The sequence below is a fragment of the Ammospiza nelsoni genome, chromosome Z (assembly GCF_027579445.1).
Source record: "Ammospiza nelsoni isolate bAmmNel1 chromosome Z, bAmmNel1.pri, whole genome shotgun sequence".
NCBI classification, from domain to species: domain Eukaryota; kingdom Metazoa; phylum Chordata; class Aves; order Passeriformes; family Passerellidae; genus Ammospiza; species Ammospiza nelsoni.
This window is the reverse complement of record NC_080669.1, coordinates 70393881-70418257: the sequence shown is the minus strand read 5'-3', so window position 1 is coordinate 70418257 and position 24377 is coordinate 70393881. Positions and strand designations below refer to the sequence as shown.

At 37.0% G+C, this 24377-nt stretch overlaps 1 protein-coding gene across 2 annotated transcripts in view; it reads left to right on the top strand.

Annotated features, from left to right (window-relative positions):
• Positions 1–24377, top strand: part of MCTP1 (multiple C2 and transmembrane domain containing 1) — a 216180-nt gene that overhangs the window by 52619 nt on the left and 139184 nt on the right. For both annotated transcript variants that reach the window (XM_059492828.1, XM_059492829.1), the window contains 5 exons: positions 6859–6973; positions 10561–10703; positions 13432–13511; positions 14068–14173; positions 22394–22432. In XM_059492828.1, coding sequence (XP_059348811.1) covers positions 6859–6973; positions 10561–10703; positions 13432–13511; positions 14068–14173; positions 22394–22432 — 483 coding nt within the window. The remainder of the gene's footprint in view (positions 1–6858; positions 6974–10560; positions 10704–13431; positions 13512–14067; positions 14174–22393; positions 22433–24377) is intronic.

The window sequence follows — 24377 nt, the reverse complement described above, 5'->3', positions numbered from 1 at the left end:
TGAAATTATAAACATAGATAAAATTACAATAAAGGTGTACGGTTGACCAAGGCTAGTGTGCCAGTTTGTGTGATTTCTGAATCCATAAAGCTGAAATGACTGCAAAATGTAGATACACAGAGATTTTAAGGAAAGACTTTTCACTTTCCATATTCCAGTTTCAAGCTAAATTGAAGCGAGATTTAGGTTACTTTCATTCTGAATATCTGCAGTTTGGAGCAGTAGTCAAATGATATTTGTGCAGAGCCATTGCTACCATCTGGAGGTGAGCAGTATTGCTGAGCAGTTGCCAGCTCAGAAGGCTAACTCAGATTTGCAGATATCTTCGTGAGACACAAAGCACTAGGGAAGTTCATTTTAGAAGCAGTTTAGTGTTGTTTTACTGATTGTGATACTATTGCTATATTTACTTTAAAACAAATTCATTATAATTCAAATTCTGATACAATTCCTAATGTAAAAGATAACTTTGTCATATAATTTAAATAAAAAAACTAATTCTGGATAACCCATGTTATGTAGAATGTGTTTATATGTATTTATATAAATAATTTGGATTATTAATATGTAAAATTGAGGTAGGAATATATTAGAATTGTTTTCTGTAGTGAAAACATGGATGATTTAAGTTTAAATACAATGATTGGAGATTATTCAAGCGAGTGTGGTATATGGCATTTATGTTGACTTCAGGTATTTTTCTTATATTGAAATGGAGACAGCTACTTGTTCACAGATCATCTTTGATTTGAAGTGACACCTCTCTCTGATTCCTAATTGAATTATCTTTCATCTCTCATGTTTGACATCACTTGCTGTGTAATTCTGCACTCTTCAGGCAAGTGAGAGAATTTTTTTGTGTGACAGTGCAAATTTTTCTAGAGGTAACAGAAATGCTAGCTGCCAGAAAGTGGAATAGTACTGCATCTGTCTGAGACTTAGTCTTTGGAAAAAATAGGAAAAAGGAAATGCGGGAATGATTTTAATGCTTAGCAATTCAATAATTTTGGAAATTGGGAGTCTGATTTTGGCAGGAAAAAAATACGTAATTTTTGTATTTTCAGGTTTTTTATTTTCATCTCCTTAGACCCTGCTTCTGTTTCCCCTTTTACTTTGTGCATGCATCATGTATTTGTGAGTGCAAGTGCATGTGTAAAAACGTACTCAGACAAGCCGTGTAAGTTCTAGTAATCTTAAAACCAAAATGGCACAGAACTGCTCAGTCTTTCCTTGTCTTGGAAACGGAGTAATTCTGCAATTATTCTTCTGAAAGTCAGATCTGATTTGTTTCATGATGACTTAAATTTATTATGCTTTTTTTCATTTTTGAAAAAAGATCATATTTGGGATTTTTGAGAGCATGGGCAACTTGCTTTCTACAAGCACATGTAGAAAGAGGCTTCATGTTTGTTGAGTCATACATAGTATGGCTTGATGTGCCTTTGAAAGTAATGGGTTGCTTCACAGAGAACGACTGAAATGTCCAGGGAATGGTAACAACTTTTATGAGCACTGCAGCATAAATGCAAAGCATATATATAAGCTTATTTTGAAAAAAATATTTATGTGCATCTTGTATCTTGGACATACTCTTCTCTTAAGGGTTGGAGGGGATGGTAGTTCTGAATGCCAACTGCAGCACTGCCATATGAGGGCAACTAGAAGCGTGTCGTGGTTTGAGAAGTTTTCCGGGATATGATGTGGTCACCAATAGGTGTTCAGATTTTAATACTGGCACCTGGTGTGGCCATTGGGGACATTGGATACACCTCTGAGAACACAGGGGTTAAAAAGCAGAGCACTCCTGGGGGAAGCTCTCTTGGGTTCTGGTGAGGAAAGAGTTCGGATCTCTCCCCCGTTCAGCTGCTACCGGCTGGGCAGGGGAGGGGAAGCCATGCGGCTGGGTGAGGTAGGCCGGGCCTTGGACAGCGATGGGAGGTGAAGAGGCCCCCCGAGGATGGAAGGGTGGGAGGGAGAAGCACCAGGAGGCATCGGGCAGCCCCCCAGGAGAGAGTACAGCCTGTGCTTGGGACTGTGCTATCTTGAAACTCGATAACTTGTGCCGGCAGCGCAGTCGAGAAGAAGAAGCGGGGGGGGGGGGGGGGGGGTTGTGTGTGTGCAGCGAGTAGGTGTCCGGCCGCTTGTGGGAGCTTTGGACGAGCAGAGCCCGAGCTTTTAACCCTTTTTCAGACAATGAAGGCTTTGCAGAACATTAACCTTTCCTAGAAGAGAGATAGAGATTAAAGGGAAGAAGGAAATTTGCAAGTGTGAAGGTCTGGGAAAGTGAAAGATGTCGGGAGAGTAGAGGAGAGTCTTAGGTGGGAAGAGATGATGGAGTGGCCTTAGCTGGACTCTTCTTGTTATAACCATGGACAGAACCATGTTTCCTGTGACACAGAGACTGCATCCAGGGGGAATCAATGGCTCAGAGCCAAGAGGGTTGGTACCCCTTGGCCCCAGGGGGTGAAATCTGGGGGGGACAGATGTCCCAAAGGTGAGAGACTGTGCTCTTTTTGGAATGGGACAAAGCATCCTTGAAAGGAAAACCCTAGAAGCAGCTCTGGTCCATGTGCAGTGGTGAGAGCACTGGGCGTGGAAGGAAGAGGTCACAATGACAGATGATCTCCGGGTGGTGCCATGAGTGACATGGAAACACACGAGGTTTCAACTGTGTTTGCTGGGGAAGCCTCTGGCACAAGAAGGACTCCTCTCCTCTTGATGAACTGAGAATTGATTGTCTGAAGGGTGGTGATGGACCAAGAGTTGGTGATTTGGGGGATAGATGTATTGGAAATTTGATGGGGGGAGTAGGAAATGTTTTTGGGAAGTTTTCATTTTCCCTGTGTGTTTCTTGTTATTTAAAGTTGCAGTTTAGTTAATAAAGTTTTCTTTTCTTTATTTCTAAGTGGGGGCCTGCTTTGCTTGTTCCTGTTCACATCTCACAGCAGACACCAGGGAGCATATATTTTCACTGGGGCACTGGCATTGTGCCAGACTCAAACCATGACAAAGTGGAAGGCAAAACAATGCATCGAGGAAAGGTAGCTAAGGTCAGCATATACTTTATTTACTGTGACATTTCAAATCAATAAAAAATCACAAGATGGATGAGGTTTGCAGGGACTTCTGGAGACAGATCAGTCAAACCTCTTGCTCTGAGGAAGATTGCTTGGGACAATGTCAGAGCAGTTTTCAGGTGTCTTCAGAGACACTCCCTGGGCAACTTATTCCAGTGTTTGGCCTGGGTAAAGTGGCTCATTCTTGGTACCAAAATTGGCCAGATAGAAACACAGGTTCTTCTAACACCATTTTGAGTATTAGAAATCAGGCATACATCCTCTCAGTGACCAGCGTTTTGCTGGTCACTCAGAGGATCCTTCCTGCAATCAAGTGCCTTGAGTGTCAGGTAAACAGAGCTTTTAGCATGAACAATGATTACATATTCATCACCTATCCCTGATTACCTAATGTATATGTATTACTGTATTTTACAAACCACACCCCTTGTCAAAGTCCTTATGTGGCCCTTCTCAGGTCTTTTTTGGTGGTCTTTAATGTCCAGTGTCCTTTTTAAGTGGCTTTTCCTCATACCCAGCTTTTGAGTTAGCACAGTGTTGTTGGTTTGTATAACTTCTGCTTTGTCAGCCTTGCAGAGCTGAGCTGGCATCCTGCTTGTGTTTTGCACAACTCCTGTTTGCCTAAGTTACATCCTTTCTCTATTTCTCCAGTGTTGTGCTATTCTGTTTGACTGTCCTTATGAGAGTAAAATGCTGTTCTGTTCCACTGCTCTTATCAAGTCTCCCCTTCTCTGGAGACTAAATTCCTTAAGGGAGCTGGTCTAATATCTGTATTTCATTTTATGTGTACAACATTACAACAGCTGAATCACAATGCAGACTAAAACACACAGAGCAATTGTTATTGCTTGTTATTATTATGGTGACAATTACAAACATGTATTAAAAGTCCAGGTGGGTAACCATGAAGTAGGTTTGATCCAGATTTCTTCAGATCCCCAGGAAGTGTCCGCAGGAAGTGTCATCTTGAGCTGTGCTTTGTCAAATTTGTGTTTGTTTCCAGATTTCCTGGACATCTGTAGACACTCTACCATTTTGATCAATATATACAGGGCAACTGATGTTAATGACAGTGCATACTTCTTGTGATGCCAAGAGAAAATCTAGTGCCATTTTTTTTTTTGTAAAGTGACATGTGACAAGCTCTTAACTTCTTTCTGCAATGCAGTAATGACATCTATAGTATGATTTTCTCTATATATTTTATATAAATTTTTTAATCTTTTATATGTATATCTTTTTATATAAAGAAAATTTTCTTAATCCATTATTGTTTTCTCCAATTCACTTACTCCTAGCCAGGCTAAAAACCACCATACAAAGCTATAGAATGTTGTCACAGCAGTAGCTTGAGTGCTCTGCTCTTGGTCGCTCAGTTACGGCATTTAAGGTGCATTTTATGCACTCCAAATAGCTTCTTATCCATAGTCCTGTGGGCACCTGGTCTTTATCAATTATTGTTATGTTAAGGACTAAGGCTTTGAAAGTACAAATGCCTTTCCAGCCTAGGGGCAACACTTTATGAGTTTTATTCCCACATATCCAATAACATCCTGTTCCATTTGATATTGGCCAAGGATGGTTTACTTTGGTTCATATGAAGTGTTTGAGTGCACTGTGTGTGATTTCCAACAGAAGTTCTGATTTCAGTGTCCTGTTCCTTTAGGGGGGTTACATCTTTGCACATATGTACAATCCTAAGAGATGTTGGCGAGTGCTTGCACACTGACTGGTTTGTCTACTTCTTGGTAACAGAAGTAACCATATTAATTTCTTCTGGAACTCAGTTGCTGTAAATGGTTAAATGGTTTCATTAAAAAAACTGTTACACAACCCCATAAAAACAGGTTGGGGCAATATATTTCTAGGATGAAAAGAAGTGTAAAAATAAGACAATTACTTCCTTCAGTCCTTGGAAAACTTAGAGTCTAAATCCCTCTGCTGGCAATTCATTGTTTGTAGGTGACCCATTGTGTTTGTAAGAAACAACTGATAAACCCAGAAGGATTTGGCATGATTGCAGTAGTTGCTTTTCAGAGAAGAGAACATAAGAGAGTTTTTAATTTGTGATAAAACAAGGGAGGATAATGACATGGGAGAAAGGTGGAGAGAGCAATGTAGCAGAACTGGCAAGGAAGCTGTGGTTTCTTTCTTGAAAAATGTTTATCATTTTAGTGGAGAAATGGAGAACTTGGTTTTATTTTCTTTTTTGCTGTACTTTTGCTGTACTGTCTTAGGCTCTGCAAGTGGTGCTGCAAAAGTAAAATTTTATATTGTATTTAAATCAATAATTGGAGCAAGAGCAAACTCTTGCTCCAAAATCAGGATATGGAGGCAGATGGAAAGAGGAGCAATTTGTTGGAAACTCTTCTGTTTGTTTTTTTTTTACTGCCAGACATTCTTTGTCCCTCTTTCATGCTGTGGAACCAATGCACATGCCAGTGTGCATTTTGGATAGCATTTTATGTGTGGCAGCAAAAGTTAATGTGCTAGGGCTTGAAGTTATGACTCTGAAATAACAAGAATAAACCAGGTATTGAAATGCCTTTATTTTGTGTCTTCATGCTTTGGCTTTAGTATTACTTTAAAAAGAAGAAAGGGTTTAATAGGAAGAAAGAGATAAAACTGGTTTCTTGTTGAAATGGTATAGCACTGGATACATGTTCTGAGATATTTCCATCATGCAATATTTTTTTTCTTGCAGAGGACCCATAATCACATAATAAAATATTAATAGCACTACTCTTAAAAGATTTAGCTCCTAGCATGAGCGTATGTAAATACAGTGTTCAAAGTATGTAAGAGATTAAGCTTTTGTATCTACTGTGAATGTATAATTGATTTACTTTTTCGAGTCTTAAAATTATAAGTGGTGTTCCAAGTGTGTGCTGTAATTGGATCCTACATAGAGAGATATGTTAAAAACGTTTTTGCAAAAGCTTGTGTATACTAAGAAATATAATTACTCTACTTTGTATTTTGGACAGGAATGTGTTTATTGTTCATGAACTCCAGAGGGCTGGGGAGTTTCTTGCATTCTGACTTCCTTTACTGTATTTTCTTAGGACACATTTTATGCAAATAACTAATCTAAGAATATTTGCCCTGGCATACAGAACTACAGATGCATTTAATGTCTTTATGGTGATTTTCTTGCCTCAGCTTCCCTCAAAACTCTCAGGAAAAAAATCCACATAGCTTGCAAAGTACAGCAGTAGAGCACAAAATCTTAATTTATGTATGTTTATTCAATGCATATGTTATAGCTATTGAATCAACAGAGGATTGATTGGCTAGTAATGGCTAGTCCAAACAATACTATAAGGTCCAGCTTTGTATTTTTCTTACTTATTTTGCTTTAGTGGGCCAGGACTAGATATGAATGTAATTGCAACTGTAATTCTTAAAATCATCAAGTAATTTGGATTGGAAGGAACCTTAAAGACTATCAATTTCCAACCCCCTTGTATGAAAGAATTATTTTTCAGCCAGTTTGGTTTTTTTGTCGTTTTGGGGGTTTTTGGTATTTTTTTGTTTGTTTGTGTATTTTGTTTTGTTTTGTTTTGTTTTGTTCTTAAAGGAATCTTGGTAATTATTATACTGAAATTGTCATATTGAGCTCCTATCCAACATCAAGGGCCAGATTCCTTGATGTTGGGCAGTAGGTCTGAGGTGGGGGAGTGGGATGTGGCCTTTTCTTAGTTCAGTAGGTATGATGTTATATATACCTTACATGAAACTTTTAGTAACATTAGCTATTGCAATTTTTTTTCCTCTCCAGAGAACAAATTCATTTGGAACTAGTAATGCAGATTTCCCCCCTGGGGACCCTGGAATGTACCAGTTGGATGTTACACTAAGAAGAGGACAGAATCTAGCTGCTCGGGACCGTGGAGGTAAGTGAGCTGGTGAACACTGCCTTAATAATTGGGAAGTTGCATATTCATTGGGTAAATTTATATGTGGGTACTGAAATTAAAATATGCTGGGCAGCATAACTAGTGATTGGACAGCGGCTGGATGTGACACCATGCAGTCACATGCTCTGAGCCCAGCCATCCAGACAGTTCCTAACCCATTTTAACCTCCCAGTGAGGAGGGCATCTGCCTAAACCATGGATTGCCAGGTTCTCCAGGAAAATGCTGTGGGAGACAGTAAGAAAGGCTTTGCTGAAATCCAGGTACACAACCTTTCCATCATCCACCAGTACACAACCTTTCCATCATTTACAGCCTTTCCATCATCCACCAGGCATGTCACTTGGTCATAAAACGAGATCATGTTGGTTAAACAGAACCTGCCTTTCTTAAACCACTATTGTCTGGATTTGATCCCTTGATTGTCCTGTATGTGCTGTATGATCACACTCAAGAGAATCTGCTCCATAACCTGCCAAGGTACTGAGGTCAGGCTGACATGCCTGTAGTTCCCTGTATCCACTTTCCAGCCCTTTCTGTGAATGGGCAACATGTTTGCTAATCCCGAGTCATCTGGGACCTGATGATAAATAAATGATAGAGGGCAGCTTGGTGAGCTCTTCCACCAGCTCCCTCAGTACTCCTGGGTAAATGCCATCTGGTCCCCTAGACTTGTGACTGCCCAAATGGCTTCACAAGTCACTAATTCCTCTTGCATTACAAGATGTTTATTCTCACCCCTGTCTACCAGCTCAAGGGCTAGTTTCCCTGAGAATAATTGGTCTTACTGGTCTTACTGTTACAGACTAAGGCAAAGACGGCATTAAGTACCTCAGCCTTTTTCTCATCCTTGGAAACAGTGTTTCCCCTTGCATTCAAAAAAGGATTGCGGTTTTACTTGGCCCTCCTTTTCTTGTTAATAATTTATAAAAACACTTTTAATTTTCTTTCACAGCAGTGGACAGATTGATTTTGGGCTTTTTTCTCTCTAATTTTCTCTTTACATGACATAATGACTCTTTCTTAGTTGCCTGCCCTTTCTTACAAAGGTCATAAGCCCCTTTTTTTTCCCTTGAGTTCCAGCAAAAGTTTTCTGTTGACAAGGCTTCCCTGACAGCTCATCTCCCAGCGCATAGGGACATTTGACTTCTGTATCTATAATATTTTCTTCTTAAACTGTGTCTGGCCTTCCTGGACCTCTTTATTTCCCAGCAGACTCTCTGAACCAATTTCAGAACAGGCTGAAGTCCACTCTCCAGAAGTCCAAGGCAGAGGTTTTGTTCCTTACTTCACCAAGAATTAGAAACTCTGTCACTATGCCCAAGATGGGCATTCTGACCACCACATCTCTCACCAATTCCTTCCCTACTCACAAAGAGCAGATCTAGTGGAATCTCAGTGCTGGTAGGCTCCCTTGCCAGCTGTGACAGGAAATTCCACACACTCCAAGAATCTCCTAGGCTGCCTCCTCTCTGCTGTGTTGAGTTTCCAGCAGACATCCAGCCAGTTAAAATCTGCTACAAGAGCAAGAACTAGCAATTGGGAAATGTCAGCCAGCTGCCTATACAATGCTTCATCCACCTCCTCATCATGGCTTAGTGGTCTGTAAGAGACTCTCACAAGGATGTCTGCCTTGTTGGCTCCCCCTGAATCTTGAGCACTCAAACTTAACCATCACTATTCTTGAGCTGTATACACTGAAACACTCCATGATATACAGAGCCACCTTATCACCTCTTCTTCCTCGCCTGACCCTTCTGAAGTGCTTCTAAACAGCCACAGCAGCACTCCAGTCAAACAAGTCATTCTACCATGTTTCTGTAATGGTGACTTGTCTCACAGCTTTTCTACTGCAGAATGACCTCCCGTTCCTCCTGTTTGTTATCCCTACTGGGGTCATCTGCTTTAGCTATGTTATCAATTTCAACTCTGACACTGGTGTGAGCCCTGCTGGGCTCATATTTAGTGAGCAATGTTTTATCCCCTTCTCCCTCCAAACCTACTTTACAGCACTCTCAATCAACCCTTCCAACTCACAGGCTAGAACCATTTTTCCTCTTTTAGATGTTCCAAGGCTGTCAGCAAAAGACTGATTTTTCCCTCTCTTGTCTTTCAACTCAATGCCACTCCCACCTTAACCATGCAGAAGTTCCTGGTACAGTCAAGGGATGCTTCATTGCCAAACTGCCTACATGAAGTCAAGACCTAAGAGAATTCCTGAGGTTGTAGAGTGGTTCCAAGGAGCAGGGCAGTGGGCACACCATAATGTAGTGTCCATACACAGGATTAATTTAAATACATGATCTTTGACTTCAAAATCATCACCACTGTTTGAATAACCAAGGAACAAATTAGTTGTGCTAGACAAAATGTTTTTGGGCCACTGAAATTCTGCCCCAGGAATTACAGGTGTGAATGAAGGTTACACACGAGACCACCCTTTTCCGCTGTTGTAGTTTTTTGAAACAAGGAGATATTAACTTCAGGTAAAGAGTACTGACATCTTGTGGCTGGATGAAATAATGCAAAGAATGCTGCTCATAACCCTTCTAATTTATGTTTAGAAGATCGTGTTGCAGTTTTAAAAAAAGGTATTTCTTTTGGATGTATTTTCCAGTGGATACGAATGCAGAGTTCTAAAATCTGCTGGTCTCTTGAAAAGCCCTAAAAGTTAAAGGAAAAAAAGAAGCCTTGTCTTACAATTTTGCTGCTATTAATGATGCAGTTGTGACTGAAGCTGGAGTTACTGTTTATTTTAAGATAGTCTTTGGTAAGTTAGTTTCACATGCACTCCTGGATGACTGCAAGTCCCTATGCCCACCGACCCTGAGACTCCTCCTCTCACAGGTGGTTCAGTCCTTGTGACGCTTCCACATACACGTCCTATGCATATGGCATTCATATGGCATATTTAACATTTTGTCATACCCATCAGGGTTGTTTTTCTGATCACACTTGTTAATCAGTTGTTTGAAGAGGCTTTGTACAGTGCTCTCTGGTGAGTAGGTGATTATTGCAGAAGATATGTTGAAGGCTTTGTGGACAGACTTTAGAGTTAATTTTCTCATTGTGAGTGCTGTAGGAAGTGAGTCTATATGGAGAAGAAAAGCTTGGACACAATAAAGTAATTGAAGACTTACACTGGTGGCATCGGTGGAGTATGTGCCTTTTCAAAGGCACAACATAATTAGTTTAATGTTTTTACAGGAGAAATTTTAACTTTATAATCTAATTTTTGTTGCATTAATATAATATACTAGCCCTAGTATAGGACATAATTCTGTTAACTAAAACAAGTACTGCCAGTATTTCATGATGTCTTTGAGAATAGATTGCAAACAACAGAAAGTGAGGCAAGTGCACATTTGATGTTAATGGAGTCAGTTAACTGAGTATTGACACCCTGGAAAGTAATAGATTGTGGCAATAAACTAGTCTATTCAACTGATGTGGTTTTGAATTTGACTATCTATAGAAATTTAGTTCTGTTTGAAGTAATTTAGTCTCCATTTCCTTTCTGTATTACAAAGACAGAATTAACAGTATAGATATGTGTCTTTACCAGGAACAAGTGATCCATATGTCAAGTTCAAACTTGGAGGAAAAGAAGTATTTAGAAGTAAAACAGTACACAAGAACCTCAATCCTGTGTGGGAAGAAAAGGCTTACATTCTTATAGATAACTTAAGAGAACCATTGTATATAAAGGTAAGACACCAGCTTACATATGTCTGATAAATTAGAATAGAAGAATTACTGGAAGAATTCAGGCTTTGTGATTTTCTGTATACTGGAAAATTTATTGTGCAATAGTGAAGACTACAGACTAGTTAGAGTGAAAATAATTTAAGTTTTGTCTATAGAATGATGATGCCAACATTTTTAAAAGTGGCAAATACAGGCATTTTTGTTAACTTCAGGTCATAATTGTTTTATATTTCTTTAGTGTGATTTTAGCAGAAGAACAGAGAAAGTAAACTGTATTTCATGACCCATTTCATTTATGGAAATATCACTGCATAATGATGATATGAACCATAATCTGTCCCATTAAAAGCAATTCGATGCTGAGGTCAGTTTTTGAGAATTTATTGAGATGTGTACCTGATCCTCCGAAGTTTTCTAATTTTTCAGTTTGTGTGGAACACAGTGAGTTTGCTTCTATGTTTCATGCCATTTTCTTCTCTTACAATTTTTACATTGTAGCTCTTCCTAGTAAATCACAGATGAGGATGATTTTGTCATATTCGAGGCACCAATTATTCTGAAATATCAGATTGCTTGAGTTTAGATCAAAAAGTGGCCAGCAATGTCCTGACTAATAAGCAGCAGAGCCACTGGTATTTCTTAGATGTTGGTATTGGGATGAAAACCATAAAAACCGTGATGATTGTTTTATGCTCCCACAGAAGAGAAAGGTGCTTTTCTTGTCCTGGTAGTTTATGGTGATGCAAAAGTGATTCTTAGTTGTGTAAAACAAAGTAGATAAAAATTATTTTCCCAAAAATGTATTTAGAAATCAGTAGTGCTAGGATTCAAAATAAAACATGCATGCATTGAAAATAATATGGGAAGCATGGAAACTTGGCTTACCTATATAATTCTCTTAGTTGATCTGAAATTACATGATGTTTTAGATCAGTATCAGTCTTAATCTAAAATTCATGACAGAATTTTAAACTGAAATGCCAAATTGTAGATTTTTTTTTTTGTAGAGCAATGCCACTTAAACCTCTCTTAGGTATTAATCAATATTACATTTCATGCTGCTCACATAAAGTACATAGTTACTAGAAAAGCTTAAAAGCTAAACAGAATCCTCAAATGGAATTTTCATGCCTTTATTATGTTCAGTGGCTCAAAAGGAATGCACAGGTGAAAGAGAGAGGAAGATGCAAAGACTTGCAATGTAGCCACCTGTTTTAGTTTATTTATGCCAAGTATCAGCCCTGCAGTAGGGTTTGTATTTTTTTCCCTAGGAAAGTGTGTCAAGTGGTATGTCTAGCATGCTTGCACTCTAAACACAGTGTGTGAAGTAATTTAGGTTTTATAGCTCATTCAGATATTTTAAGACATGATTGAGTTTTACTAAGCTAAAAGTACTTACTTGGTATTTTTACCATGATAATTTGTAGAGGGAGAGAGAAGGAGTAAACAATTTTGACATTGCACCATAAACTGAGATTTCATATTATGTTTTCTTTTCCCAGTGGAATGACTAACAGATATAGAAAATGCAAGGGTGAACACTCAGGCAGATTGATGCATGTGAGAGACTTGTGCTCACATCCTTGTATCCAACCCATGGAGTTGTGCAGCTGTGCTGTAGCCTTTGTCCAAAGGATTTCTGTTACTACTATCTTAACCCTGTCCATATTAAGTTATTTGCAGAAGATCAACTGTTTTGCATTCAGGAATAGCTTCTGTAGTACAATAGTAGAAGTACTTATATTAGAGTTGAAGACCTTGAATCTAGTCCTGTCATATTCTCTATTTTCTCTATTTTCTCCTTAACACATCACACTCTTACTTAGCTGAAGATATGTTCTCAGAAAACCTCATATTTACCCAAAAAAGATAATTTACCTTAGAAGTTGACTTTGATAATCGATCTTTTCCCTTTTTTTGGATTTTTTAAAATTTGTGTTGTATCTTTTCTTTGTTGCTGTCCCTCTTTTTTGGTTTTTTTTTTTTTTTTTCCCTGCAATAACTGCCTCTGGATTATTTGCTTTCCTTTCTTCAGACTTAGGAAGTTATAACCCATCTCAAGTAATACCTTCTGATGTACTGGCCAGATTCATGTCTGGATGTCAGTAAATTTATCAAAGTATTCTCTCTTTTAGGTAGCAAATTAAGAGACAGACTTCTCCTAGTAAAGTATTAATTGTCATTGTTTCTTTACACATACCCCTTCAGTTTTAATCTTAGATTGTAATGTTTCTAACCCTTGAAAATTACATAGCCTTCAAAATGTACAATTATATTATTTCAAATACTGATGCAAGTGTTATAATAAAAGTGGAAGCACTTTCCATAACCATATCCTACCCTCCTGCTTCCACTTTGCAGGATTCATAAAGGAAACAATGTATAAGAAATCAGTGATTCTGCTTAGCTTTATTAATTGTTTTGATCTTCCTTCTTTCAGTGTCTGTGTTTATAAAAATTTTTCTTTTTTTTTTTTTTAATTGCTGTCATTCACATGCGAACTGTACACTAGTGTCTCTATATGATGCAGTCTGATTTATAAACAAGCAGTTTCAGACTTGATTTTCTGGCCAGAAAGTTTCAAGTTACTTTCAGGTAGTCCTGATTCAACAAGAGAGAGGCATGAAGCTACAGCTCTGGAAAAAGAGTTTCAAGAATGATTCATAGTCAGAAAAGCTCTAAAGAAAGAAATATTTCAAGTACCAAATAATGCTTTTGTGCATCATAGGTATTTGATTATGACTTTGGACTTCAAGATGACTTCATTGGTTCAGCATATTTGGATCTCACATCATTGGAATTAAACAGGTATGGCACAAACAAGCCTATGGAATAGTTATATATTTTTATTTGATAATATCATGTTTGTGGAGTTGTAAGTAAAACATTATGCTAAAAAATAATTACAGAAACCTACACAGCATAAAACGAACTAAAGAAAACCACTTATGTTTAAGAAATTATTGTATTATGAATGTTAATTTATTAGCTGATTATGCACATTTTCACAGTGTCTATGGAGAGGTTGGCTTTACAATCATGTTAATCTTGATTTCTTATTAGCTTCATTCACAGCATTACCCCCTAATGTTTGAAATTTTTTGATGTTTTTGACCCATTGTTGTTACATTTTTTATTTAATTACTTCAGTACATGTAATACAGTACTTAAATGCAGAGTAAAAGTATTTAGTCTTTTTTATAAGAATTCAGCAGAAATACTTTTAAGTAGAAATAGCGCAAATTTGTGCCACTGTTTTCCAAGTAGCTTTGTATTAATTCAGATGCTTTCAATTCTTATGATTGAGAAATTTCATTATCGGAGAGTCTGAAATCCAAGTTAATGCATAGGTTTTGTCTCCTAGGCAAACAGATGTTACTTTGAGTCTGAAGGATCCTCATTACCCTGACCATGATCTGGGAAGTATATTCCTGTCAGTCCTGTTGGCTCCAGGAGACCAGCGAGAAGCGGTAATTTTATGTATTTTAATAAATGTCATCACTCCTGTGATTGATCTCTGGTTGGATGACATCAAGCACAAGAGTAAATATCAAATTATGAGATTAATTTGACTTTTCTAATTCTTTAGATAACACTGAGCGATGTTTCTGGTGTAATATAGCATATTTCACCTGAGTTGAATCCTCCCTTATATAGTTAATAAGAAGGGATTCAGATGGATCAGATAAAGTCAGTTGTAGGTGAATAATGGTGATTAATATGGAGAAACATCAGTAAACCATTGGTTAAAGAATTTTGGACCTAGTCTGCTATTTCTAGATAAGAGTATTTGAATCATATTCCATGTGAAAAATTAAGTTGAAAAAGGTAGTGTTTCTGCTTTTTGGCACCTAATGTTAAAGGATTATTTGATGCTTTACAATTTTTTGAATTTACATTTCAATTACAAAATTGTATAATTTTCTAAGTTTATTGTAATTCCTTCATCTTACTTTTCTGAGCTGCATAGCTGTAAGTGAAAATAGTTTCCAGGTTTCTAGATACTCGTAATTGTGACAAACTCTATTATAATTGCCTTGGTTTGAAAAGACAGGTGTCTGCTAAGGAAGGCAGGAGTCTCCCTTGAAATGAAAAATGCAAACCCCCTTCTTCTGAATTACTATAATTTTGAAATTATGGGGGCTCTCAGGCAAAGATATGGGAGTAGGAATAACAGTTCTTTATTAGGAAAAAAATTTTAAAAATGCAGTAATACAGGACAACACTGACAGAGTCAGAATACAGCCTGACACCCTGTGGGTCAGGGTGTTGGTAGCAGTCTGATCCTGGAATGACAGATGTGGTTCTGTTGGAGCAGTGATGCTGTAGAAGGGTGTAGTTTTCTTCTGAAGGTCCAGTGGTGGTATAGATGGGCCTGGTCTTCTTCTGGGAGTCCAGTGGAAAAGAAAGCTGCTCCTCGGGGAATCGAGAGGGAAAAGGCTGCCTGTGGTGTTCCAAATCTCAGATTATATCCAGGTACGAATTGGCTCCTCCCTCTGGGCAGAGCATCTCCCAATAGGATGATGTAATTTTATCAGTCATGCAGTGAGACTCAATGGCCATTGGACAGAAGATATCTCCCCTGAGGGAGGATGGGTTGTGGAAGAGATAAAGAAAACTGCCCCACCTGGTTTTAACAGGTGGCCCAATTAACAGAAGATAACTAGATAACTGCCCCACCTCTAACACATGGTAATAGAATGCACAGCCCCAGCCACATCTTGCGTTTTCCAACCTAAGACAATAATTTACTAGCATTTATGACTTTTCATGAACAGTAGAACTATGGCAGAAATAGAAGAGATTATTCTTACTATGAGAAGTTGTAAAATAATAAGGATTCCTTTGGCCTCAGCTACGCTGTAGGGCGGCATTTGGACCTTGCAGCTAAATTTTGCTTTAAACATGCTGTTTTCAATTAAAGGAGAAGACTGCACTAAGCAATGGAACCTGTGAGATTGGAGCAGTGTTTTGTTGGATTTTTTATGCCAGTCTCTTTCCCACACCGTAAGCCACCACTGTGCAGCCACAAAACTCAGTTTACTCACAAACTTTGTCCAGGCACTCAAACACAGAGACACATGCACTCAACCCTCTCCTGCACCTGCAACACAGCCTAATTTTCAGAATCCTCCAGGAGGAAGACTGTTCTTGATGCCCAGAGCTTATGCAGGAGGTATTGCAGCATTTACCAGAAGAGTCAGGGTTATAACGACCTCTGATGGACTGTACATCACAACCATGGGCCACGATCACCCATGCATCACTGAAGCCACGGGTGGTGGTATCTTTCTTCTATTGTTTCTTCTTTTTTCTTTTTCTCTTTTGAATTTTCCACTCTTAAGATGATCATACACTCTAAGACACCTAGAAGTGCTTTTCCAGTGTTACACTTTTTTTCCCCCACCAGTTATGGTTTTAAAGCATTTATTCTAATAAAATTTTTTATTACATTTCTTATTTAACATTGTTTTGGTTTATCCACCTCTAAGGATCCGTTAACAATGAACCTGTTTGCCCTGCCTCAGAGAGGGGTTTGCAGCAGAGGCCAAGAAAAAGCATTACTCTGATGAAAGTGTCCATGGATATGGTCAGCTGCATGGTTTTTGTAAGAACATATATGTTTCTGTATGCTGCAGTGTGAGACATCCTGTTGCACAGGACTACTGGCAGATTCTGCTAGTGTCTTTTTACACTTTTCTCTAAGCTAGTATGAACTAGCCTAGTAAGTCAGTTACTGGAGCTAGGTGTCTGGTATGTACTAATGCAAAGATGTAGAATTTTGGAAATTACTTTATCCTCTGTTAATTTTCCTCATGGCATTCTGTTAGCACTTAATAAAAATAATGAAATATGGTGGTAATGGGCATCTAGCTTATATAAGGAGTGTATTTTCCCTTTTTTGTTAGCAATATGTTTGTCCATGCAGCTCAGAATTCCATCTTGCAAATTTACACTGCAAGAGTATTTTTTACTTAAATTAAGAAGTTAATTTAATTTTGGTTTTTTTTTTTTTATTTGGATAAGACCAGTCCAGTTGGAGTCAGGTGTTACTTGCCCTGTTTTTCCAAGTTTCTTTGACACTATCCTGCCGTAATCCTCAATCATGCAACACAGAAGCGCTGTATTTTTATGTGACATAGCATTATGTGGACAGCACAGGTTTCCTTTCTTCATCATACAGAGAGGGTAGCTACTGGGCTGCCTCCTGTTTTCTGCTAGTTTACCAAGTGTTCCAGGAGTTTAGAGGTGAGAAAGTAAAATGAAGTCACTACAGTGTAACATGTTTTTCATATGGGTGTTCATAAATTAGCAACTGAATGTTGAAACTATTGGGAGACTGTAGCGTTTCTTGTTAACAAATTTTTTGATATCCAACTGACCGGTTATAATAGGATGAAGAATTTGGTTTATGTTATTACACATTTCATTATTAGATTTTTTAATTTAACTCAAGTCACCAGATTTTCTTCCCATTCAAACTATTATATAGAACTTCAGTCTGAAAATGTCCAAGATTCCAATTAAGAATCAAATGCCTAATCTGAAGCTTAATATTTATTGGAAACCAGTCTTCCCAAGATATGGATCACAGAGCAGTTCTGGTGAAGTGGCAATAAAATCAGAGAATTATGTCACAATGCAGGGAAGATGACCTACAAAATTAATATGTAATTGCTGTGTGTTTAATGTGTTAAGGGTTTAATAGTTCAAGACTCAATTAGCTTTTTTCTGTTACTACCTGTGCTTAATTATTTATTAGCTTTTATTTACTGTTGAAGGAACAAGTATATTACAAAATCTATTACTCCAGTTGAACTGTCATCTTTGGCTAGTTTTGAAAGGTTTTGTAATAATGATGGTGTTTTTATTGAAATGAAAGGGATGGAGGTCAATATATTTTCAAATGTTATGTTAGAGGATTAAGACTAGTTCTTGTCTACTCTTGAAAATGTCCAACATATAAAGCAGCACTAAAAGCAACTCCCCACATTCCCAGTCTGTGTAGCATGCTGCTTGAATGATTGATGTTCCCCTTCTACTTGGATATTTCTATACAGGTAGTAATTTGAGTATCCTTGAAATATATAAATAAAAACCTGGGCACTTTTAAGTATTCATAAATGACTGATGCATGGAAGACACAGATACACTGTCTCTTCACATCATGTGTAATGTTTTCCTGTCATTGCAAATTTCCTTAAATCCTGTTGGTTTGATATCCCTATATAGCATACATTTCAAATATTAATTTTCTCCTGAATAGGTTTTATTTTGCTCAGGTGATAACTCTTATATTGCTTGCAATTGAGAGTTGCAAGTAATTATGTAATTAGGGTAATACTTTACCACTTTACGTGAGGTGTGTGTTGTCATACATAAATGGTGTTAAATTGTAAAGCTGAAGATTACAGAAATTGCCTGGAAGTACTTAAATTGCACTTATTATAATTCCATATGTTTAAAATGAGTGTTTATTAAGACCACAAGGGAAATGCAAAAATAGAACAGCTTTAAAACAAGAAGTGTTCGATTTCCCATGCTGCCACAGAAACCACATGGTGTTTTGATCCTGTGTTTTGGGCAGGTCTCTAGCCACATTTCAAATTGAGCTCTTTAAAACAAGACTTTGTTTGTGATGTGTTTTTTGGTAACTTTTTGATGTGGATTATACTTTCCAAAGAGATCCTTTCACTGCCTGAACTGCAGCGAGGCTGTTTTGGAGGTCATGCACTGATGTGCAGGTAAAGGAAAAGTCTTCTGAGGATGTGTTGTTGGAGGACAGGTCTCACAAAGCATTTTATTGGTGTTTCAAAATAATGTAGCTGTATGTTACTGGAAAATACATCCTCTCACACTGCCTAAGAAATATTGACGCTTCTGGAGGATAAGATACTCCAAGTGCAAGTTTGAAATTAAATGGGACAAATTCAGGGCCTAGTTGTATATTGCCACATGTCTGTGAGAGAGGTTATTATCGCAAGTGAGTTTAAAAATATGCAGCCAATTTGACACAGTAATAGATTGTTTTGGATGAAGACTTGAGGCTTGAAAAGAAATTATAGAGATATTTGGTCCACACAGGAGCATTTTTTCCCTTATCTTTCTGAAAAAGATTCTGATGAAATTCAGATTTTGTGTGTACTGACTGATGAGATGATCTTGAGAGTTACAACTGGAAAGCCCCACTTCCTCAGATAAAAACATTATATTTTGGGATTCAGATATCAATTAAGAATATTAACTTAAATATACAATCATATAACTGTATGTAAAACTATGTTACACTGACTAGGAAAAAGGATTATTTATCTTTGTGTCCTAATGAACTGTGAAAAGCAATGCTTAAGTAGTTTACAATTGTGTTTTTTCAGTACAAGATAGTGGACATAATTTCAATCACAAAGAGATTCAGTAAACCGGTTTAATAAATAAGGACACATTATTTTATTTTTGTGGTACATTTTATTTGAACAAAATGCAGAAATAGCCTGCAGTTATTGAATACTATTGTAAGAGTATAGGTAGATAAATCAAAATTTCTAGAAAATCTCGTCTGTATCTTTGCCATTTGCTACCTGGTGCTTGTCCTAAAGGCATTAAAATGTGAATATTTAAAGTAATAATCTTGTAATCTCTCTTCAAACTATATACATAAATAGAAGGATAGCATATCCAAAGTTATTAGAAGGCCTGTTCTTTTGATTTTTGACATGTAAAGGCAATTGATTTGTTGTGATTTATGAAAAAACATAAATCATTAATCAAAATTAATTAATGAATTATTTCTATGTTACTATAAAAATTAGAAATTTTTTAGTGTTCAAGGGAAGTTTTATCTATTTCCAGCCTAATGCAGTAAGTTGAAGTAGCAGTAGTTCCAACAATTAATTTGTGTTTGCTTTGTCCTGTTTAGCGCTACTTGTCCTTTATATTAATGCCTCATTTCAGTTTTACTGTTTGGGAGAACAGATAGCTTAGCTAATCAGTGCAAACTAAAAAGACATAAAACAAATAAATATGAGAGAAGTATGTGTATATAAAAATGTTAAAACATGTCAGCTCTAAAGATTTGTTAATTTTAACTCTATTAATAAAAATAATGTGATTATGATGTACTTTCTGTATTTTTCATTAATTTGTCATTTTGATGACCAGTTTAAAAGAAGTCAAAAGTAGCAATTGATTTTTTTTCTTAGACCTACTCCAACAAAGCTTGTTTTATTACTTTAATTCTACAGTGTTTATTATTTCCTTTTGGATACATGTGGTGCTGTGTATGACAGTGTGCTCTTGTGATTTCATGCATGTGTACCGACTTCCTGGACATTCTGTTTGGTGTTGTAGTCATGGGTGCCACAATGCATGTGAGTTTTTCTGGCTCTTTTTCCATCAGCATTCAGTAGACAGATCCCACCTGCAGTAAGCAAGTTCTGCAGAGCTGCATGTCACCCATTTCTTCACTACCACGGCTGTTCCCTGTCTGGGATTTAACAGGCAGTTTTCAGCTATAGGAAAGGACAGAGTCGGTAGCTTGGTACGAAGCATTGCCTGGGGACCAGCAGTGACTGGGGACAGCAGTTCATCACTGCCAGCAACCTAACAAACAAAGAAAATTGAAAAAAAGGGAACATATGAGTTTTACTTGAATATTGTTATTTCTTGAGATTAAGGTTTAAGGCATTGGTTTTTTTCCTAAAACAATCTGTCTCAAATGATGCTCAGTTTTTTTTGCTTCATATAAAACTATTAACACTAATGTTCTGTCAGTTTGCTTGCTGTCTTAAATCATGTGTTGCATTATTTATTTATTTATTTGCCAGAGGGACATTAACATAATAGAGAAAAACCAGCAATAGACTCAGGGCATGGAATATTTTCAGATTAATAAGTTCCATGTAAATCATCCCCAGGCTATATATTTATTTTATTGGCTTTTAAGGATGGTTATTATGGCTTCAGCTTATCCTGCTTTAGCTGCTAATGATGCCATTTACTCAGTAAGGATGGTTGTACCTTTCTGAACTCCTCAGTTGAAAGAGTCATAGGGTGGTTTGGTTTGGAAGGGACCTGAAAGATCATTTAGTTCCGCTCAACCTCTTCCTCTAGATCAGGTTGCTCAGGGCCCCATCCAACCTGGCCTGGAACACTTGCAGGAATGGGGGAGCCACAACTTCCTTGGCTGACAAATTCCAGTGCCTCTCTACCGTCATAGTGAAGAATTTCTTCTTAGTATCTAATCTAAACCTGTCTAGTTAATTAATCTGTCAGGACTTCCTCTGTTCCTTGCTCACAGCCTGGTCTGAAGCTGAGTTTGTGCTCTGACCTATAGCTGTGTAGGATTCAGAAATGACAAGGAAGGGAGGAGCAGTGCTGTGTTGAACAGGACTCAGGAACTCAGATTTTCTTCAGGGCCTACCATGAGCCTCACTCTGTCAAATTCTTACATGCCTTTCTAGAAAAATGAGGTAAATGGCATTCTCTAGCTTAATAAAACATTTAGTATATTTTCCAAAGGCACAGTGCGACAATTATTAACTTACTGCAGTGCACTTAGGACTTAACTGTCCATAGCAATTAAAAAAGTTTCCTCAGCGGCTAGTTATTTTTCTTCCCACAAAAACCTATGTCTATTTAAAAAAATCTCTGGGTATTTCAGAAATAAAACCCCCTATACATTTTCTATCATTTGAATTTTTTCACCAAAATATTTCCTTGCTAATTTCTTAGCAAGGAAAATATTTTAGTTTCAAAATTTATTTCCATTATCTGAAAAAGCAAGTATTTTTTAAATGCTTAATAAAAAATTGTAATTATGTTTTTCCATGGTGAAGGTTTCAATAGAAATTAATGGCCTTTGATTTATTCTTGCTCAGTGTCAGTAAGAGGCTGCTAAACTTTATAAAGTTGTATAAAATAATTTCTTTGCATTTCCACAGAAATGCTTTAAGCAACAGTTGTGTTTACAAATAAACCTTCCACAACCTACTTGACCAGAATGTCTCTTTTATTTAATGATTAGGAATCTGTGTGTACTTGGGCTCCTAGAAGTGCCAAGGTTTTACAGATTGTTTAGATAATGGGAGGAAAACTGAGATTTGGCTTTTTCAAAGGGTGAAGATATAACTATTTTTTTCTATTTCATTATGTTATTATCAAACCAAAGAACTATTTCTACTGCTGTGAAATGAGCAAGCAGTGATAACTTTAAGGATTTTGTAATGGATTTGTGTCATCAAAAGAGCATCATGCAGATTTTCTCTTTTGTGGCTATACCTGTGAGTAAGGTATACAGTAGTATTCAAAAAGGTTGGAGTACTGTATTATTATGAAATAATAAATAAATATTCAATTATCAGTCAGAATTGAAATAACTATCTATCATGGCATAATTATTTATTTTCATTTTTTAATTTAGTTCTTTATGTCTTTTCTTTCTAACAAGTTTATGTGATACATTGTCTCCAGAAATTAGACACCCATACCACCCAGAAAAGTATGCCTGGGTATGCACAGGGCTGCTACTTGTCTGGATTTATTTCAGTCTTTTGTGTATCTGTTGCTGGAATGTACATGTTGCTGCTTCAGTTGTTGTGGTGGTTAAATGTGAATTGCCCTGTTTGAGACTGTTGGCCTCCTTTTCTGTATTGCAGAGAAAAGGTAATAAAAATGCTCTATTTTATTTTCAGACAATGCTAATGAGGAAGAGTTGGAAAAGATCAAGTAAGGTAACTTTGTAACTTTTAGCATGTGGTCTTCTAGCCGGTGGCGTTGGTTTTTTGTTTTGTTTTTTAGAACAACTATGATTTCTTGCGAAGCATGCCATATAGGACTGGAAACTTCTAGCACAGGATTTATTGACTTTCCAAATGTGTTTTAACCGACAGCGTTTTTTGTTTCATTAAATAACATCATGGTATAGTTCCTCTTTTAATGTAATCATACAACCTTTCAGCTTTGTCACAGCAGTTTAACCTATCTGGAAGCCATCTAGTAACTTCTTGTAAGCGGCCAACATGTCCTGATTCCTTTTCTAAAACCTTTAATTTCTCAAGTGTAAACAATTTCCTGTATTAATGTGAACAAAGAATTCATGCCAAAGAGTGTCTTTTATTTTCCTGTTATGTACTTCTCTTACTGATCTGCGTTTTTGAGTGTAAAGTTTTCACAGTGAAGGTCCTTGAAGACCGATTTCCTCTAGCACTGGTTGTGTGCATGTGGCAGTCATAGCCAGACCTTACAAGAGAATAGTGGACTCCGCAGAGCTCTTTAGAGCTCTCTAAGCTTTTCCCCTCTTAGGAGTTATAGATGTGATAAAAATGGAGCAGTGTGTGCTGTTTTCCACGAGAGAAAGACTGAGAGTTTGACTGTAGTGGAATGCGACCAATATTTACCTTTTTTCTTCTCTCTGTGTTGTTAAAAAGAGTGTATTTACTGCCTAAAGTGAGTGAATTAAAATTTTTCAGAGACTTGAGCTAGTGGAGTCGATAGAATTTACCATGTAAATATGTTAAAATGAGAAAAAAAATAGCTATATGGGGTGATTCACTGATTTTGTTAAATTATTTACTCTTCTAGCATATTAACGCACAACTTTAAATAGGAGATTATTAATAAACAGTGTTGTATATGGTGCTCATTTGACAAATATTTGCACTTTTTAGATATATTTGTATTTTTAACCTTGAAACAAAAAAGAGAACAGTATTCATAATTCTCGGGTTATGGGTGGGTTTTTCACACAGTCTGCTTCTGGGATGCAGGGCAATACTCAGTCTGTTTCCTTTGCAAAATTTATGAAACTAAGATAATGGTGAAGTGATGATATGTAGATTTTTGATTCTCATGTGGTTCATGTAACTACAAGAAATATCTAAGATGCTCAAACTGAAGAGATAATGAGGAGCTGTGAAAGTGTTGAGGGGTAGAACTCGTTTGCATCATATAGGTGATGTGTTAACTCCTGATGTGCTGACTGTTTTGGGTAGCATGTTGTCTGCATTGCAAACTGACAAAACTGTGAGCTTCAATAATTCTGAATGAACAGCGCAGCCTGAGAGCTCAGAATTCTTTAAAGGTCTTCAAGTGAGTTATTTATCCCTGTTCTGTTTTGTTACATTTGTTGGATAGCATTTCATTCAGTAGCTGGCATTTTTGCAAACTGGCATATAAGAATATTAGGCAAAAAGTGAATGTATGATTTAAAATTTGCATTTTTTTTCTATGGTTGTCTTAACTGAAGTAATATTTTAACCTAGAAGTGTAATGCATGTACAATATCTTACATGTGTTGCTCTGGTAATGATTTATATATAGAAGGATGTCATTTAAAACACAGGAGATAATTTGCCTTGTGAATCTATCCAGCATTCCAAATCTTTGGTTTGCTCTCAGGAAAAACAAATTAAAAGATCTTCTGTTTACAAAGAATTCATTCAAAAGACTTGTTGTTCTCTGGGGTGCAGGGTAATCAATATTAAATAGGACTCTTATTTCATTTTCAGATTAAAATAAAAGGTGTCTCAATGTAGGTATATAACCCTGTTAGGTAATAGAGAAAGCACGCTTTTTGAAATGGTTCTTCTTCAGGAAGTGTTTGTCTTGTGCTTCTGAGAGCTGAGAAAAAAGCAGATTATTAGAATTTTTTAAAGATACCATTATAAAATTTCCTAA